Genomic DNA, 19,702 nt, shown 5'->3' on the forward strand with positions numbered 1-19,702 from the left:
GCAGGAAAGTTGGGAAAACACACAAAGTCTTGAGAAACTGATCTGTTTCACTCTTTTCTTCCCAGTTGGCCCATGGGGGTCATTAGATCAGGGAAGAAGGTGCTCAAAGTGAATGGGGCCCAGAGCCAGGGTCCTGGAGTGAGTGAGGGTTGGGGTCCTTCTGAGGTAAGAGAAAAGTAGTCCACCGGCTTGAGATGAGCCTTGTTGGAGGCCTGGTCGTCCTTTCCTCTGCATCTCCAGCCCCTCCACGCAGGGTGAGCACTGGCCGGAGCCACAGAGACCCATAAACGGGAGAACAGGAGAATATAGGGGCTAACGTGGAGACTGACGAACGGGGGACTCGGACACATACCCCGAGTGCCTTTGAATTGAGGGCGGGGTTTCCTCACTGTGGGGCCTTTCTGACCCTGCTATCCTGTACCCCAAAGACCCATGGCTTCAGGTTTAGGGGGTAGTGTTGCTGAAGAGCCATTCTCCCTCACTGCTCTTTCCAGCTTACCCTTTCACCGGGTGCCTCCCCCGAGCTGCAAAGAGGAGGGGGCGGGGGTAGGGGGAGCCAATCCCGGCAGCGCCAAAGGGGGGAGGCGGCGGTGACAGCCGCGGGGAGGGGGCGGGAGGAGAGAGGCGGCTCTGCTCCGGCTCTGCGCTCAGCTCGGTTCTGTCTCCGGCTCTGCTCTCACCTACTGCCCAAGCCTCGCTCCTGCTCCTGCCCCACGACCCCCGGGTGGGCCTTAGACCCCGACCAGGTCCGCAGAATCTCAGCCCCAGCCGGGACTGTTCCGGCCCGCAGCCCCTGCAGCACGCTACGCCGCCAGGGGGCGCCGTGTGAGCGCCCTATCCTGGCCACCCGGCGCCCCCTCCCACCGCCCAGTAGGGACGGGAGTGGGGCGCCGGGGGCCATGCGGGGCCAGGGTCGCAAGGAGAGTTTGTCCGATTCCCGAGACCTGGACGGATCCTATGACCAACTCACCGGTGAGTGGGTGAATTGGGGGTCGCGGGAGGGAGGGTAGATTACATCCCCCCAGACCCTTAAGCCTCTGACCCTGGCCAAGCCCTTACCCACACTCTGCCCCATTTCCAAGCACCCTCCCGGCTGTTCTGGGCCCCAGGACACTGGAGTTCAAAGCTTGGGTCCCACGGGTTAGGGGTGGTGGTGGTGGCAGGAGGTGGGAAGAGCAGGTGGGCAGGTGGAGAGAGGCAGCAGGTGTGGGCGGGTGTGACACCATGCTAGGAGGGTGTCTGGAGTGGGAGGTGGTACGTGCGTGAGCGCCTGTCATTCTTTGTGTGTGTCTGTGTGTATATGTGTGTGTGCCTCCCACAGCTGGTTGCCATGTGCCCTGGGCTTGGTGACAGCCAGGGTGAGTGTGATTATATGTGGCTGTGCAATTGCATGATCTTGTCAGATGTTTGAGTGAGGTTGTGTAGCACCCTGATTGTACTAATGAAGTTGTTTTGACTATGTGTTTCTGTTCTATGTGCAACTCGACTTTGAGTGTGATTCTGTGTGAAGTGGCATGTGACTTCCAGAACGTGTTAGGGCTTCACTTTATGATGACCTGTCTCTTTGTAAGACTTTGTGAACCTCCTGGGGCAAGGTGGGTTGTGTTATGTTTTGTGATTGTGAGACTGTGCGGATTATGTTGACATTTGATGCTGATTGTGTACTTTCACGTAGTGGAGTCTTCAGTGAGGCTCTGTAAGTGTCTGTGGTATGTCTTACCCTAGCTACTTCTCTGGCTTCCTGGTGCAGAAGGGGGTCTGTAGTGCATACCACTGCTTCCCCCATGTATTCTACAAATAGCCCAGGTGGACCCAATGAGGGACTCTAGGGTCCAGCTGCCCAGCCTGGTCCCCAGGAGCAGCACCTGGACAGTGAGGAGGTTTTGGTTAGTGCTGGGTCAGCCCCCCTATAAAGTACTCAGAGATCATTCTTACAACTGAAGCTCTTTCAACCCCCCAACAACCCTCCCAAACTTCACCCAAACCTGGAGGAAAGCACACCCTCTGGCCCCCCCTCCAGACCCAGAGATAGAAACTCTAGGCCTGGGAGGTGCCATATGGCCTCCCTTTATAAGTGACCCCCCCAAACCACTTTGCTGCCCAGGCATCCTCTCTCTCTCCCCCACATTGGGGAGGTATGTGAGACTAGTACATCTGTGCCTGTGCACATTCCTGGGTTGGTAGGCAGATCCATGTTTTTGTGTGGGTGACACCATGTGCACATTTCCATGTTCGTGTGTGTTTCTGTCTCTCATTGTACAGCCTGCCCAAGAACTCCAATAGAGAATGGGAGGAGGAAGACCGTCTCACCTGTGTCTGAAACAAGTAGGGAGGTGGAGGGAGGATATGATCCTTGTCTGTCCTGAGCGGAGTGAGGTTAAGACTTAGGGATGGGGGAGAAGACTAGGATTTAATGCGTTTAGAAAGTGTCTCCCGCACTCACTGACCCTGGTGTGGTCCTAGTTCCAAAGCCAAGACTCTCAGAAGGGGGAGCCTTTCCACCCAGGCAGACCCCAAATGTGTCTCAAACTTGGATGGACTTTAATGGTCCAACTGTCTAGCTCTGCTTTGAACTCTGTTCTCATCATCTCAGGATCCTTGACAGTTGTAAGAGCCCCAGGGCCCTCCTCAGCACCACATTACTCAGTGTTTACTTCCTGCTTTGATTCTCTCCTTTACTGGACTCATCCCCTATCCACTTGGCTATTTGAATCAGAGATTAATTAGGTGAAGGAGGGAAGCACTTGTATTGGAAGGTGCAGGAATGGAAGTGTGAGTACCAGTTATGTATGACTTTTGCTCTCTCTGGGCCTCACTTTTCTCATCTGTATAATGGGGGAATACTACTTCCTGCCTGCCTCCCAAGGGAAATAGAAAGGTCAAATATTGACAAGCGTCAAGGATCGTTTTCCACATCATGAGCCTCCTCTCTGTAGATAGCTCTACACACGATTTGGAAAGAAGAAATAGGACTACCAGGAGCTCTCCTTTCCAAGGAGGGCTTATCTTTTATAGCAGGAGACAAATGGGGTTGGGACGCCCCCTATGTTAAAGCTCAGGGTGCTCAGGGTTCTTGGAGACGACCTGAGCAGAAGCCTGAAGGGGAGTCGTTGTCCGCGGTGCTGAAGAGCGCTCCGGGAGGAGGTGCAGCCCAGCCACGGAGATCCCAAGGTTCCTTCTGTGTGCAGGTGGGATTCCTGGGATTGGATATGGGGGATAGTCTTTGGCTCCCATAGTCCCAGCCCATCAGGCTGTTAGGGAGGGGGCCCTAAAGTCATACCTCAGGGCATCCTGGGTTCTTCCGACCGCTTTCCTTACCCACTCCCATGCCAGGCTCAAAACAAAGATGGGGAAGACTTTTAAAGGGGAAAAAAGTCCGTGAGCCACCCCGCCCTGCATCTAACCCCTCTGGTCTTCCCAGCCCTGCAGAGCAGCTTGGCAGCGCGCGGGGTGGGAAAGGACAGCGGATCAGCGGTGTTTCTGTCCAAGCTGGAAGCAAAGAAAGGACTGGAGAAGATGAGACAGTTGGGACCTGGCTGGCCAACGCCTGAGCTCGGATCCCTGGGCCTGGGATCTTGGAGTCGCGTTCCTCTGGCCATAAATATTGCTCCCCGGACTGGGGCGCCCCCGTGTGGTCTTAGAAGAGCCATGCCTGCAGAGTTGATTCTGAATGGGGATGTCTCCAAATCAAGTGGCAAGATTTGCATGGAGTTCAGAGGTGATTCTCCAGAAGCCTCGTAGATGTAGGATTTTAAGCCAAAAATACGGGATCCCATTCGGAGGACTGGGATGTACCTGCTGTAGGTTAACCCAGCAGTCTGGAGGCGTTAGTGGGTCTTGGAAGGGGTTTACTTTGCGTGTAACGAGATAGGGATGAGTCCGGGAAAGGGGTCAGGGCCGGGAATGAAGGGAGGGGAGCTTCGTGACGCATTTGGCTGGCAATCAGCATATGATGGGAGAGTCTGTAAATGCACTGGAGCAGGACAGAGGGACACAGAACAGAATCAGCTATGAGAAAAAGGGATTCGGTGCAGGAGACCGAGACCAGTAGGGACACATCCCTGCCGCCTCTTCTTTGTCACTCATATACACTGGCCAGTTCCTCCTCCTCCTTTCTGCTCCCTCTCCCATTGGTCCCGGAAGTATGGAAGTGTGGGAAGTTTCCATGACAACTGTGGCCTCTTACCCCTTCTCATTTCTACCAAAATGGGAGGAGGAAGGGTGTGAAAGGCAGAGAAGGAGGGGCTGAAGAAGGGCAGTGAAAGATAAAAATTCATTTCCCCTCCACCTCCTTTCTCAAAACCTGTGAGTGCCCCCTTTCCTCACCAAAAATCCTGAAAATGTTCCAAAAAAAGGCTGTAAGGAGAGTCCGCGCTGCCCCCGCCCATCCCTCGCCCCAGTCTAGGAACTTTGGGGGCGGGTGCTTCAGATGATGGGGCCAGGGTGTGTCCCGCTCGTGCGGCCAGGAGAAGGCAGGGAACGGAACGAGACTGCTGTCTGAGATCCTGGTCCTGCCGGTCCGGCCCTCCCGCGCCGCCCACGCAGGGCCCACTCGGGTTGGGGCGGAGACCCGACCACCCCGGGCCTTGGGGGCGGAGCTTGGCCACTGTGCTCTCGGCGGAACCATGAACCATTGCCCCCGCAGGTGCCGGAGCCCATTGGGGCAGGCAGCGCGATCCCTCTACCAGCTGGTGACTGGGTCGCTGTCGCCAGGTATGAGAAATGGAAGAAGGGGCTTGACCCCTCAAAAAGTGAGCGAAGTGGGATAGGAGCCTTACAAAGGTGGGGAGGGAAAGGGCCCCTCACAGATGGAGCAGGATGTCTCAAAGGAGAGGATTTAAAGGGCAAAACCCCTGCCAGAAATGGAGCTGGGAATAGGATCCCTTACAGAGCAGGTGGAGGAGACAAGAATCCTCGAGAGGAAAGGAAAGGCGGCGTTCTTGTCCCTCACAATGGTAGAGGAGGGGGCAGGGCTTCACACTGAGGTAAGAGGAGGGGGCCTCAAGCAGGTGGATGTGAGGGGCAAAGCCCCTCACAGGGACAAAAGGAGGAAGCTTGTAGCAGAGCAGGAAAAAGGCACAGCCCTTTTACTTAATTTAATGGGATCTTAAGATGACTGGGTGAGTGTCCAGAAAGTAAAAGTCCTGATGTGGAACTGGACCAACATGAACTCAGCTAGTGAGTTCATGCATGAAGGGATGGATAGACTTGTGTGGCATAAGGATTGTATGTCACCATTTTGTCTATCTGCGAGTCTGTATTAACGAGGTTGTGATTACTGGGGTTGTGTTTCCCTGCGGTTGCATATCCTTGGGATTCTGTGACACTGAGACTGCATGTACTTGGAGTTCTATGCTTTAGAGTTGGATTGGGGGTTCCTGAGTCACACTAAGTTAGTTCTGTAGCCTTCGCAAGGTTTTACCTTGGTGTGGGCTTTGTGGAATTTATGACATGGAGATTGTGTATCATATGGTACTGCTGAGGTCTGCATACACCTCCACTTGGGTTTCTGTAGGACTGCCTGGGCAGGGCCCACAGAACCCAGCATCCCCTCCCCACCTGGCCTGGGGAGACCAAAACAACCTAGCCCCATGACATTCTGGGATCTGTCATTCTCTGGCTCTCTCCATGGTATCCACTTAAGACCCTGGAGTATAGCAGGCCTCTCCTTGCTATGTGCTCACCAGAAGAAAGGGAAATGGGGCTGAGCCAGAGTCATACTTGGAAGTCTCTTGGGGAGCATGCATCTCCCAAACCCACTGCTTGGGCCTGTCTCTAGTGACAGATGGCTAGAGCCAGGCGGGGCCAGCTCTGTCATAGCAGGAATGACTTCCAGGCCCCAAAATAGCCCGAAGGCCTAGGGAGTTCATTAATCACCTGATGCAGCTGGGGGCTGCTGTGTCTTCTGGTCTGGCCGGGGATGGACGGAGGCTGGGGGACCGAGAAGGGCTTTGGGATCTTCACTGGAGGAGCAAGGACAGACGAGAAAGTAGGACAGCGGCATAGGCTGGGCCCCCCCATAAGGCAGTATTACTCCAGGTTTGAACAACTGAATGACAGGAGTATCTCTGTGGTGAGATTTGAGGGACCTAGGGAGGGCCCACCTAATGCTTCAAGATAGTTTTCCCTTGAACCCTTACGCTGTTTAAAGTACTTCCATTAAGACTTTGCTTCTTTGGGTGAAGAGCTAACTGGCACAGAGATGCTTGGGGAGAACAGACCTGGGCAAGTTTGTCACCGGCCCTGAGACTTGAGAGGCCTTAGAGTGGGGTGAAGGGAGAACCTGAAAAACAACTCACTCTTTCACTTCTGACAGACTCTCCCATCAGAGGCCTGATTGATGTAGGACCTTGAGTTCCTGTGAAGCTGGGTCAAGGTCTCTGAAGGTTGAGGGTAGAGGTAGAGGGAAGTGGAGGGTCCAGGGACAGGGCAATTGGCTGTAAGCTTGTCGATCTGTCCATCTGTGAGTTAGCAGCAGAGAGTGCACCTGTGTTGCCTCTTTCAATCCAAGGCTCCATGGAATCTGAACACTTTTCATATTATCACTTATAACTCCCCCAACACAAACTAAACTACAGCCACCCAGGAATCCTCAACACCCCTACGTGCTTTGGAGAGATAGCTTGAGGGATCTGGAAGATCATTGGTTCTGTTTCAAGTCTTTATCCAGTTCTTATCATCTGTGTTATCTTGGGAAAATCACTTCTCTGAGCTTCAACTGCATGTGCAACATGGGTATATTACTACTCACTCTGACCATGTCCGCTGTAAACACAGGAATAATAGACCCTACCTCTCAGGTTTAGTATGAGGACTAATTGAGATAATATATATAAATTATTCAGTACACAAAATGTGCTCAATAAATGTTGATCCCTTTGTTAAGGTGGACTGCTAACATTTTAGCCATCCTTTAAGAACCAGCTCAAAATATGCCCTCTCCAAGTTTTGTCTGGTCTCCCATTTAGAAAGTTTTTACTATAGCTCATTTCACGGCCTGCCTAACAATTCTATCATGTAGTAGGCATATTTTGAATGAATAAATGCCTTATAGTTAGTTCCCTCAGTGAGCTGTCTCTCCCTGGTCAGAGGGAGCCAGAGCCCTGTTTGGTTCACCTTTGTTCCACAGGTACCAGCTCAGAGCCTGGCATTCAATTTGTATAGGTCCAATTTTTTAATGTCTTTGCCCTCTGGGAACTTGGAATCTAGTTGAGGAAGCAGGATTGACCCAGAAAGGTCTGGGTTCAAATGGGCATCATCTTCTCTTCGCTAGGTAACTTTGAGCAAGTTCCTTTACCTCTCTGGGCGTTATTTACCTCATCAGTGAGATGGATACAATACTGTTCACTCTGCCTACCTCGTGGGGTTGTCATACAAAGCCATCAAGAGAACGATATTTATGGAAATGCTTTGTGAATTGTTAAGAGCTATAGATTTGTAAGGAGGGGGTGGCATATTATTTGTAATGGTAGCAAACACTTCAGCATTTACTCTGTGCCAGAAGTTATTCTAACAGCTTTCTATGTATAAATTCATTTACTTCTCCCAGCAACCATATGAGATGGGAAACTGAGGGACACAGAAGTTAAGAACTTGTCCAGTTAATTGCAACTGGCAAAGCTGGGATTTGAACCCAGGGAGTCTGGCAACCTGGCCTACACTATCACCTACCATGCTCTACTGCCTCCTTTTACTATTCCTACTAATAACATTACAGAATTAGGTGCTCAGTTTTGAGGCCCAACATTGAGTTCAGTAGAAATTCAGGTACGTGGGAGCTCCCTGATGACTGGAGGCTCTGAAGGGAAGAGAACTTAAGCTGCCTGTAAAGGTAGGTAAGAACTGTAGGATAGGAGAGCAGAAGTGAGGGCATTCCAGGCAGAGTGAATAGCAGGAGCAAAGGCACAGAGACAGCACCACAGAGACAGGTGTGTTTGGGAGACAGTGAGGAGCCAAACTAGTTGGGAAAAAAAGAGATCTACTGAGGAGGGAAAGGGGAAGGGTATTAAATGCCAGATGTAGAATTTGGACTGTGATAGGAAGATGTTTGCTGGTTTCACCTGTAAACCTGTAATCTCTAAGGTGTGAGAAACCGAAAGAAGTCCCTGAGTTGACTTCTTCCTGAGGGAGGTGGGGAGAGTGAAGTAGAACCAAGCCTGCCTGAAGCTACCCTCCTTCCCAGTGCTCCTTTCCACGCCTTCCTGGGATGTTGGGTAAGGTGTGGTGTGAAATGGACGCCTGACCCCCAGTGGTGGCCTGTAGAATAGCAGTTTAGTGAACCTCACTTGAAGCGTTGGGACCAGCTCCCACCCGACCCCCACCCACTACTGGGGCTCAGACACACTAATTCCAAAGCTGGACACGGAGGGAGGGCTCCCTCTGGGGTCATTACCCATAAAGTGAGCCTACTGGGTGGTCAAGCTGCCTAAGAAGGGAGCCTATGTAGTGTGGTGGGTTAGTGTGCAGGCTCAGTCAGACTGGGTTAAAATTGAGGCTCTGATGCTTATTGAGATTGGAGGTTTGCTTACCCTCCTTTTGCCTTAGTTTCACTACCTGTAATGTGGAGATAATAGTACTTCCTTCCCAGGTTTATTGTGAAAATTCAATGTGATAATGTCTGTAATGACCTAGCACACTATCGACCGTGTTTCCCCGAAAATAAGACCTAGCCAGACAGTCAGCTCTGATGTGTCTTTTGGAGCAAAAATTAATATAAGGCCAGGTCTTGTTTTAATATAAGACCGAGTCTTATATAATATAATATAATATAATATAATATAATATAATATAATATAATATAATATAATAAAGATAATATACCGGGTCATATATTAACTTTTACTCCAAATAACAACATCCCACATCCCACGGTCCTACTAAAACAGACACCTCACACCTCACATTAGAGCTGATGGTCTGACTAGGTCTTATTTTCGGGGGAACGTGGTAGCACACAGTGAGTGCTTACCCAGTGTTAGCCAGCTGTGTAGTGACTCCGCAGCTCTGGTTTTCAGTGCACTGGTTCTGCAGGCCTCTACCCACCCCCCTACTTTCCTCCACCACCACCACGTTAGGAGCAGGAAAGGTGGGGGAGAGGCTCCAGGAATACTCTAGGGGACTGAGAGGGTGGGGGTGGGAGGGTGGCACCTTTGGTGGGTTCCCTCTTACCCTGGGATGGAGAACATCTACTCAATAATGGTTCCCAAGGAGCAGGCAGGTCTTTGGCAGCTCTTGGGTGTGGCCCCAGCCAGATGGAAGGGAAGAGCACAGTCCCTCCTCTTCTCCCAAGGAGCTTGAGTCTCTTGGTCCCAAAAGCCACTAAATAAGTCCCTTCTCCAGAGGGTCCGTGACAGGACTAAGCAGCCTTTTTCCTGCCCAGGCTATTGGACCCAATCCTCCCTCCTTGGGCCTCAGTTTCCCTGTCTGTGGCCTGTGGGAAGAGAGTGCTTCCAGCCTCAGTCTCCGTGGCAACCGCAATCGATGGTTGTGGTGTCCTCCTGACAGGAGAGGTCACTGCCTTCTCCTCTTTTATATGCTCATACAGTTTCATGCAGATACAATTACACAACTGCCATAGACCCATACTCCTAATTATAGGGCACATCCATATTATGAGTCTTCAGACCCACATCCCACAGTCCTACTAAAACAGACACCTCATACCCCATGCACAGAAATACTCCAATACACTCACACACGTACCATAGACACCCAGGTCACATACCCACATATACAGGATACATACCTAATAGGTACACAATCGTGTAAACACACACAGACACACATATTCTCCATACAGACAAACACAGGAACATACGAGAAAACACCCAGACACTCATAACATATTCTGACCCATACATCTAGTACTTACATATGTACAGCTCATGGTTACACACATACACACTGCCGCTTCCCTGCCTTCTCCCTAAGCACAGCTCCTCCGTCTGACCCCTTCCTTTGGGTCTGACCCCTTCCTTTGGTGCGTAGTAGCCACAGGGTATCTGGGGGAAGCTGTCCTCAGGGACAGAAGCGGGCCAATGCCTCCCTCCTCTGGCCTGGCCTGGCCCGTATCCTTCACACCGAAGCTCCCAAGAAGATACCAGTCCAGAGGCTGAGGTGGCCAGTGAAGAGGAAGAAGCTGTGGCTGGGAGGCGAATGGGGCAGAGGCGGGGTGAGGAGGGTGGGGAGAGGGAGGAGATGTTGGGAGGGAGAAGGGGAGGGAGGCTGCAGGCGGTCCTACTCACGCTGGGGAGCCTGAGGGGCAGGTGGTGTGAGGAGGGTGGCGGGCCTATCTGAGCCTCAGCTGGTGGGGGCCATGCCCCAGGCCCACCATGAACCTGGAAGGGCTGGAGATGGTCGCTGTGCTGGTGGTCCTCGCCCTGTTTGTCAAGGTCCTGGAGCAGTTTGGCCTCTTTGAGCCTGTCTCCTTGGAAGGTAACCTAGGTATCTGGGCAGGTCCGGGCTGCTGGCTGGAGGGACAGCCGCCAACAGCCTGAGGGGTGGGGGGGAGTTACTCTGACTTTTAGGACTGGGGGCAGATGTGAGCAGGTTAGTAATGGGATAGGGCGGCTCGGGGAGGTGAGGAAGGGTGCGTTTGGAATAGGACTTATGGGAGAGGTTAAAGAGGGGGACTTGAGTGGATCTGGGGGGAGATGAGCAGGGAATCTGGGGGACTGGTGTCTGAAGGAGATGAAGAGAGAGGGCCAGGGGACAGGATGTTTGGGGGAGATGATGAGGGGTACAGCATGGGAGGACTGGGGTGTGGAGGTGAGGGGAGTCTGGGGGACATGAAGGGGGGTCTGGAGATAGGCAGGGGTATCTGGAGTAGAGGAAGGAGGTTCCAGGGATCATGAGATAACACCAGACTTCTGGGGAGTCCCTTTTGGGTCCAGTGGCCCACAACATTGCTCTGAAGACGTATGTGATTCTCCACACATCCATCCTTGCAGGTGTGTGTGTGTGTGGATTCAGTATGTGAGAGATACAGGGGTTGTAATTGTGTGTCTGTTCATGTGTGTGATAAGAATGGACAAAGTGTGTGACTCTGTGAGCTTAGGTATCAGGGATGTGATCACAGTGACTGGGTGTGTGGCTTTGTCAGATGGTAGAGGTGACTGTATCTAATGGGGACAAGGTATGTGGCTGAGCCTCTGGGCATCGGATTGTGTGCGTGGCTGTTCCCAGAGTTCCCTGAGAATATACCAGCTCTATGCCCCAGGCTTAGGATTGGAGTAGGTTCTGGTGGGACAAGAGAGGGAACACTGTGAATGAGACATTTACAGATCAGCTCTGGCAGGAAGGTGAGGTGTGGGTTAGATAGGGACCCTACTTCCCCAAAGCCCCCTTGCCTCTTCCAGTTACTTTCTCTCAGCATCCAAGGGCAGAATGGTCTCCAGGGCTTAGACACTGGGAGTGGAATATCAATTCTCCACTCCATCCCAAAGTCAAGTGGAGAGAGTGATACTGGAGGTAGAGAAGGGAGCAATTTCTGCCTCCCCCCCCCACACACACACATACGGAGAGTTTTGGCCTCTCCCTCCTCTTCACACCAAGAACTGTGCAGCTCCATGGCATGGCTGTTCCCCAGTTCCACCAGGGACAGGAAAACAGGCAAGAAACGTGATAGGAGGGCTGCAGGGTGGATACCTGGGAGAACTAAAAAGATGTGAAGGGAGCTGGGGACAAGAGGAAGGTCCATAAATTGCCTGCTCTAGGGTGCAGTAAGAGCAGAAAACTTCTAGCCCACCCTCCATCCTCTGCTGCATTTATTGGGATGGGATGAAGAACAGGGATTGGTCCTACATGAACTGGGGTTCATCCAATCCTAAAAACATGAAGTCAGTTGGGCTCTAATTTGCCATTCCCTTTAGACTATCTGGTGGGAAGAGGTGTTACCCAGGAAACCCAGTAGTCCTGTAGGCTGAAGGCAGCCTCTTTCTCTTCCTATTTCTGGAGCAACCTAGAGGAAATTGAGTCCTGGGAGCACGTAGTGGGGATGTGTGAAGAGGGGTAGGTTGGAAGAGGCAGGGGAGCCTCCCCCCCTCACTCCCCATCATCCTGCCCGCCCCCCTCCCCCCTCTGGTGGCGACTATACCACTGGAGGCCCCAGGTGCGGCTTCTGCTTCGGGAAACCAAAGTCTGGGCTAATGGAGCCTTGGGCCAGGAGCCAGGCCGCCATCGATCCCTACCCGGCCCACCCCTTCTCCCCTCCCTCCTCCCCCTCCCACTTCTCCGTAGTTCCTGCTGCGGAGGAGGGTGAGAGAATATATTGGAGGGGGAGGAGGCTTTGACTTCTGGCTGTTAACTTCCTGGGAGCAGGGCCTTGTCCTGAGGGTGGGGTCTGGCTTGGGAGGGCGGGGCTTGGGAGTTGGGATGCCCGAGTAACCTACAACCAAAGCAAGATGGGCCCCTCCAGGAAGGGACTGAGGCCAACCTCAGTCTGTGTGCCGGGTCCCGTGGACTCTGGCCTGAGTCTGGAGACTGGTACAGCCGGGACACAGACACACACGAAAGCGGAGAGTCTCCCTAGGATACAATTATAGCTGTAGGATACAATTATAGCTGTAGGAAACGTGTATAAATAGGGGAAGTGAGGGGAATTGTGATCACTGGGCTCTGCATAGGCCACGTTACACCAAAATACTCATCTCTAAGGTCTGTTATTGCTTCAGAGTTCACTATAATTTCACCTTCAAAGAGTAAGCCATACTGGAAAGGACTGGGAAGGGACACTTTGAGGGTGGATGATGAGGAACTCTGTTCCACTGGTAGGAAGACTCTAGGTGCCTGGGAATGAGGAGTTGTAGAAAAGAAAGGGGCGTACCCAGGACACATAGAGGTTCTGTGGGTGAGGCGCAGTCTTAGGTATCTGGGTGCCATGGACACATAGGTCACAATATGCTATGGGTATGTGTCATGGTGATCTTGATGTATCATAATATTATAAGGTCATAGTCTGTTGTGTCATTAACACAGTGTCATGATGTCCCAGGGTCATTGTGTGTTTTTGTGTGGTTTGATTATGCTGTGTGTAAGATGGCCTGTATGTGTCATGTTTTTCCTAGGTCATATTTGTATGTTTGTATTAAGGAGTTTTCAGTTCGGTGTGTGTGTGTGTGTGTGTGTGTGTGTGTGTGTGTGTTGGAGGCTGCTTAATTAGGCCATTGGGTTAATTGAGTTACTGGGTGTTATGCTGTATGGCATCCATCACTCTGTGATTTATTGTTCTATATGTCACTATACACTCCAGTCACTATATATGTGTATGGGAGAGGTGTTCCTACTCAGGCAATTCTTCGGTTGGACATCACCCTCAGAGGTCCAGCCATAGCACTGGAGCAAAGGCCCAGGGTCAGCAGACGCTAAAGCCAATGCCACCTCCTCTCCCCGACCCCCCTCGATGTCCCTGGCTGCGTCCCATTATGCAAGGTGCCCAAGCCGCCTCGGTGGATTTTCCATGCCTCTGAAACCCACTGGGCTACCCTGGCCCCAGCTACCCTCGCCATCCCTCCTCAATCCTCCCCAACAAACGCCCCCCCCCCAGTCTGAGTTGATTTGTGATGGTGGGGAGGGGACACGGAGGGGCAGTGGGGGTTAATGTGCTTTCCTGGGGTCTTCTCTCTTCCCAGGCCACCCTCCAGGGCCCACTAAAAAAGCGCTGAAGCAGCGGTTCCTCAAGCTGCTGCCATGCTGCGGGCCCCAGGCCCTGCCCTCAGTCAGTGAAAGCAAGTGCAGCTCCTGTGCTTCCGGGGGCGGGGCCCGTTTGTGTGGGGTGTGACCAGGGTGACTGGAGCGGGCCTGCGTGTGTGTGCGTGGCCACGGCTGGGCACTGGCTGGCGCGAGAATGAGCAAGCGTAGCTGCATTTCTGTAAGGAAGTGGAAGGTGTGGGCGTGCTGTTTGGGGGCGTGGTCCGAGTGTCTGTGGGCGTCTCCAGTTTGCGAAACGGGCGGGACCCGGGCCTTTGGGCGTGGACAGTGTGGCAGGGCTGAGGCCCGAGGCTAGTGCATGTGGACAATTTGGCAGGGGTGGGGGGGCCAAACGGTTGTGCAGGTCTGTGCGTGGCTTACCTGGGTTAGTACCTGCGACTCTGGCTGCCCGCCCCTCCCCTGGGCATATTTTGTACGTTGCCCGGCAGATGGAGCCCGCGTTCCTCCAGATGCCCGGATACTTGGGTTTTCTAGTGACAGCCTGGTCCCCAGTTGAGTGACCTCGCTTTGTCTCTAGGCCTGTTTCCTCAGTTGGGCCTTGTCCACCTCATAGGCTCTCACTGCATTTTGCAAGCTATAAAGGCCCGTTTTGTAGTTATTTGAGAATATCGTTGTGTTTGTTTCCGGGTCTCACTTGGGGGTAGATTCGAAAAAAGACAGGTGAGAGTCCTGCAAGCATGTGAGTGTGGGATCTATTTCATATGTTTCTGTGCTCGTTCATTACGTGTGCTTTTGCGCGCGGGGCTGGGGTGTGTGCATTGTAACACGCAGGTCTGTGAGATTTGCTGTGAGTGTGAGGGGTGAGCTGTGTGTCTGCATTTGTCCGAGTCTTCAGCTTTCTCGGTGACAGTTCGCTCCCTTCAGCATTAGCCGCCCCAGCCTCCTTCCGCCCCCACAGACCCCGCCCGCTGGACCCAGGTGACTTACTCTCCTGGTGGGGGCGGGGGCGGGGGTGCTTTGGGATCTCAGGGTCGGGGCACTTGCCTGGGGACTGGTTTGTGGGGGGCTAGGGCGGGACGGAGATGGGGCCAGGGGTGGGGCCTTCGTTAAGGCTTACAGGGGGCAGGGGCAGGGGTGGGGTATGGATGGGGCTTGGCTGGAGCTGGGTGGAGCATGGCTGGGGCATGGCCACGACAGGCGGGGCTTGGCGGTAAGGAAGGATATGGGCGGGGCCAGGGTTGGGCGGATCTGTGTTAGTATGGGAAGGCCAGGAACTTGAACCCTCAGACGCCCTCCGAAACCATCTTTCCTACTCCTCCCCTTCTGGAATAAATATGGGACTGGGGCCTTCCCCTCCAACCAGGGATCGAGGGTCCAGGGGCCAGCGCTAGGTCGGACCCCCTGGCTCTGGGGCCAGGCCTGGCCTTGGGTCGGGTCCGCTGATAGACCTCGAAGCTGACCAGCGTCTCCTCTCCTTGCCTTGATGTCCTCGCAACGGGGTCCAGGGAACTCGCAGGCTGGTCTCTGGTGTCGGAGATGGGGGTATGGATGGGTCGGTGATTTTGAATAGGGGTCGTTGGGGCCGGGCCTGAGGCGCGGCTGTCCCCCCCACCGCCCGTCCCCCCCGCAGACAGCGTGGAGGATGAGTTTGAACTGTCCACTGTGTGTCACCGACCTGAGGGTCTGGAGCAGCTGCAGGAGCAAACCAAGTTCACGCGCAAAGAGTTGCAGGTCCTTTACCGGGGCTTCAAGAACGTGAGTGCAAAGCCAGGACAAACTGGGCGAGGGGTGGGGCGGGGGGCGGGGCCTATCCAGAATTTCTCAGAAAGGTGGCCCGCACGCTTTGGGGAGTGAGAGGGAATGTGAGGAGGAGCGAGAGCCCCACCTTCCCCCGCAGACTGAGCTTCTACAGGGAACTTCTGGCCTGTTAGAGAGGGGGCGGAGCCTGTAGACTGTCCATTATAAAAACACTTCTGTGTTTTTATAATTGTGCACTGGGGCGAAGTCTTGTCTCCCATTAGAAGAGCCACATGGTGAGCCTCCTGGAGATATGAAGATTGTTTCTCTCTCTGGGAATCTCTGGGAGGGGTATGTCTGGGAATCTCTGGGAGGGGTATGTAAGAGAGGTGAGTGGAAGGGGATTTTGTCTCTGCCCTCAGTCTGGTCTCCCCACCCCCCAGGAATGTCCCAGCGGAATTGTCAATGAGGAGAACTTCAAGCAGATTTACTCCCAGTTCTTTCCTCAAGGAGGTGAGGGAACAAAGCCGGAGAGGAATCAGCTATCCATTTCTAGGCTGAGTCGGGGAGAGGGTTCTGGAGGGGCTGAGAATGCCAAGTGATAAGAGGCGTTTGGGGAGCCCCACAGAGATAGGAAGTCCTCTGCTGTATGGAAGCCAAGCTTACTGATCCACACGTATTCTACAGACTCCAGCACATATGCCACTTTTCTCTTCAATGCCTTTGACACCGACCATGATGGCTCAGTCAGTTTTGAGGTGAGCTGGAGGAGGTGGGCCAGGGAGGCCTGGGGCTTCAGAGCCAGGACCTCCGAACCAACCCCAGAAAGGGGGAGGGGTGAAGGGTATCTGAAGACACATTTCCTCCCTGCCTCCTTCCCAGGACTTTGTTGCTGGTTTGTCAGTGATTCTTCGGGGAACCATAGATGACAGGCTGAACTGGGCCTTCAACCTGTATGACCTCAACAAGGACGGCTGCATCACCAAGGAGGTACACAGGGCAACTGAAGAACTGGAGAGGAGGTGTAAAGGGCCCATAGGAGGACATGTGACCCACATATGCATCACCAGCAAGGGGTGAGGGCGGCCCTAATCCCTAGGCCTCCTGGTTTGGAAGCTGCAGGCTCTGAGGAGGGATCCTCTTCTTTCCTAACAGGAAATGCTTGATATCATGAAGTCCATCTATGACATGATGGGAAAGTATACATATCCTGCACTCCGGGAAGAGGCCCCAAAGGAACATGTGGAGAGCTTCTTCCAGGTGCCTGGGACTGGGTAGGCTGCAGGGTCCTGGAGTGAAGGGAAAGAGTTGAGGTCCCAGGAGGGAACTTACATGAGTTCTGCTTGCCTCTTTCCTTCCATCCCGCCTATTCTCCTCCCCACTACCATTTTTTGCAGAAGATGGACAGGAACAAAGATGGTGTGGTGACCATTGAGGAATTCATTGAGTCCTGTCAAAAGGTACAGGTCCCCGCCCTCCACATTTCCCTGGTCTGAACTCAGGGCTAGATTCAGTGATACAGGAGAAGGCTCCTTTGGGCAGAGTATCATTTCCCTAAGTGAACCCCACTCCTAAATCCTATTCCTTCACAACTCAGAGAGGCCTGTCCCTCCCCCACCTCTGGTCTCTCTGGTGTCTCCTTCCTCACTGCCTCTTTGTGTCTCTGGATGCCCTGATTTATGACTCAATGTCTCTCTCCCTGTTTCTGACAAGTGCTTTTTCTTTTTTTCTCTCTCCATTCTGCCTCTCTTATACCATGGCTACAGGACGAGAACATCATGAGGTCCATGCAGCTCTTTGACAATGTCATCTAGTTCCCCAGGAGAGGGGGTCAGTTTTCTTAGGGGGACCTTGCTCTAGCCCTAGTCCAGGTGGACCTCACCCTTCTCCTCCCAGGTCTGTCCTCATCCTAGCCCTGCCCTTGGGCCTGTAGGAATCCAAGAGCCTGGGGATCACTGGAGCTGAAAGGGTCAGGGAGTGGGCAGAGTATATCTTCGGGGTGATCCCACTCCCAACAGCTCCCACCCCCTTCTTGCCTGACACTCAGTGCTGAGGGTGCCCTGCTATAGGAATTGAGTGGTTCTCCACCTCCTACTCCCACTCTAGAAACCACAACACTAGACAGAATTTCTCCTGCTATGGTGCTTCCCCCATCCCTGACCCCATAAACAATTTTCCTAAAGACTCCTTCTCAGAGAGGCTGCTCTGTACTTGGCACTGACTGGCCTTTCAGACCAGGGCCTTTGAGAGTTCTGTAGGAGGGGGACAAGAATGTAAAGGGAGCAATCTTGGGCTTGCGCCAGTGGTTAGGTCCTAGGAGGTAGCTGGAGTAGAGAGCAGAAAGTCCTAGAGATTATCAGTGAGAGCTGAGGCATGCCAGGCTATCTCTCTGAGTGCCACAGGTCTGCCACCAAGCCATCAGAATATGAGTTTCCAGGCTCTTCAGAAGACCTTATTTCCTTGGAAACACCCCAGAAATTTTCCATACCCTCTTCAGTATCCCAAGAGAGCCTGGGATTCTGATGTCTGGTTTATCCCTGGAAGTTTTTCTTTTCATTCCTTCCTTTTTGTATGGTGTGGTAGCAGTAAGGGAATATGGGTGGGAGATGTCCTGGCTGATTCCTGCCAAAGTTTCAGCCTGTCCTCTCCGGTGGCTACAATTTAAGTTTTCATTTGCCATTTCCTCTAGACTTGGAGGCATGGAGTGAGTCAGGGACTATCCAGTGGATGCCTTAGAAGAAAAGGGAAGATGGAGGCAGACATAGCATCTGAACCCAGTGTGGGGGCATTCATTAGAATCTTTGATCTACCCAGGCTCTATTTCAGCCCCCAACATAGCCTCCTCATTTCCCACTTATGGTCTCCTCTTGCTTTATTCAATCTACCCAGAGATGCCCTTGAGCACATCTAGAAGGCAGAGACCATAGAACCCAGGTCCCACTGCATCATCAGCACCCCTGCCGTGCTGCCATCCCTTAATATACCTGCTTGTCCCATTTAGCTCACCTTCTCATTCAGTCAGGATCTGAGGGGAAGGGCCCTGCCCCGAGGAAGCTCCCTGTCTCTTCAGAGTACTGTTGACTGCTTTGCATTTTTGCTCCTCTGTATATTTTGTAAAATAAGAAATACACTAGATCCAATAAAACACAATGGCTATGCACAGGCTGCTGTCTCCGCCTTTTTGTCCCTCTTACCCCACACACACTTCACAACCTCTAACTCATGCACTTGCAGATTTTTAGATCCCAAAGAAAGTGCCTCTCTTTCCCATAGTATGTCCAATCCTTGGCAGGAAACCAAGACACAGTTTCTACAAGGGTTGGAAAGCTCCCTGACCTCAAAGAGACACCCACATAAATCTCTCTCCTTACAGAAGACAAGGAAGAGACAGGTTATCGATGTGCTGAAGACTATGCCAAGCCAGCTGTATTTTGGCTAAATGTTCTTACAAGTTGAATCAAGAATTTCGAACTTACAGACGTCACTTAATCTCAAAGTGCTTTCTTTGGAGGGCGGAAATTCCCTTTAGTTTCTAATGAAAATTTCATTGCATAAATATCCCAATTTTGCCTCCAATATGGACATACATTTGTGTCTATACTCCAGCCAAGAATGATGGGGGATCAAATGAAGTGGACCTAGGTCAGGTCCCCATGGAGCAGGTGACACAAAGGGTAATAGAGACTTCCTGTGTGGGGTTGGACCCTTTCTTTATTCTGCTCCTCGAGAGAAGCCACCAATGGTAGGGCACCATTATATGGTAATTAAACTTCACCATCCATAGAAGAGGAATCAGGCATTCTTGTCCATCAAGGTACACATTGAAAAGGTCAGGGAAGGGGTATGTTGTCCAAAAAACCAAAACTTAAAAACTTCCAGAGTCCATCATTTTGTCTGTGTTCCCTGCTCATATGACACAATTATCTGCTCCTTAGGTCTTTGGGTTTCTTTGGGACCAACCCCTCTGAACTGATGAAAGCTGTGGGCCCACTGTGCAGAAGGAAAAAAATACGTACTTTTCCATATACTGTTGTATCCCTGAAAGTCATCCATGGGCCCAAAGTTAAGAACCTGTGGTCGAGTCTACCTTTCAGCTTTCCATTGTACAGAAGAGGAAACAGGTGTGTTTATAGGAGGATAGAGACTAGACCCAATCCCCCAAGTCTCTGTCCCAGATGTCACAGTAAAGATTTGTGTGTGAAAGATGGATGCTGTGCATGTCATGCATAATCTAAACAAGGTGACACTGTGACAGGTTCTCATGGAACCTTATCCTTTTCCTTCATAGCCCTTCTGTTTGTAACCATATATTTATTTG

The 19,702-nt window shown here is 52.4% G+C and overlaps 1 protein-coding gene across 20 annotated transcripts; it reads left to right on the top strand.

Moving 5' to 3' along the window:
* Window positions 1-621: 621 nt before the first annotated feature.
* Window positions 622-18,568, top strand: KCNIP2 (potassium voltage-gated channel interacting protein 2). 20 transcript variants are annotated; one of them, XM_033130388.1, is made up of 11 exons: window positions 622-806; window positions 889-972; window positions 13,629-13,724; window positions 14,572-14,625; window positions 15,278-15,402; window positions 15,828-15,897; window positions 16,072-16,142; window positions 16,267-16,374; window positions 16,540-16,644; window positions 16,782-16,844; window positions 18,074-18,568. In XM_033130388.1, exons 2-11 carry the CDS (start codon window positions 900-902, stop codon window positions 18,293-18,295), a joined length of 987 nt encoding a protein of 328 aa, XP_032986279.1. In that variant the 5' UTR covers window positions 622-806; window positions 889-899; the 3' UTR covers window positions 18,296-18,568. The 20 variants fall into 20 exon arrangements, with proteins under 20 accessions (XP_032986279.1, XP_032986278.1, XP_032986276.1 ...); XM_033130387.1 differs by having other exon boundaries at window positions 622-972; XM_033130385.1 differs by lacking the exons at window positions 13,629-13,724; window positions 14,572-14,625 and adding an exon at window positions 3,422-3,718.
* Window positions 18,569-19,702: the final 1,134 nt, after the last annotated feature.

This window comes from Rhinolophus ferrumequinum, chromosome 16 (genome assembly GCF_004115265.2).
Source record: "Rhinolophus ferrumequinum isolate MPI-CBG mRhiFer1 chromosome 16, mRhiFer1_v1.p, whole genome shotgun sequence".
Lineage (NCBI taxonomy): Eukaryota > Metazoa > Chordata > Mammalia > Chiroptera > Rhinolophidae > Rhinolophus > Rhinolophus ferrumequinum.

Bases quoted from the DNA above. Each gene is read 5' to 3' on its own strand.
- KCNIP2 (XM_033130384.1), top strand. From the start codon at position 900: ATGCGGGGCCAGGGTCGCAAGGAGAGTTTGTCCGATTCCCGAGACCTG. The intron at 973-3,421 runs GTGAGTGGGTGA...TGGTCTTCCCAG, and splicing joins ATCCTATGACCAACTCACCG to CCCTGCAGAGCAGCTTGGCA. The intron at 15,898-16,071 runs GTGAGGGAACAA...CGTATTCTACAG, and splicing joins CCAGTTCTTTCCTCAAGGAG to ACTCCAGCACATATGCCACT.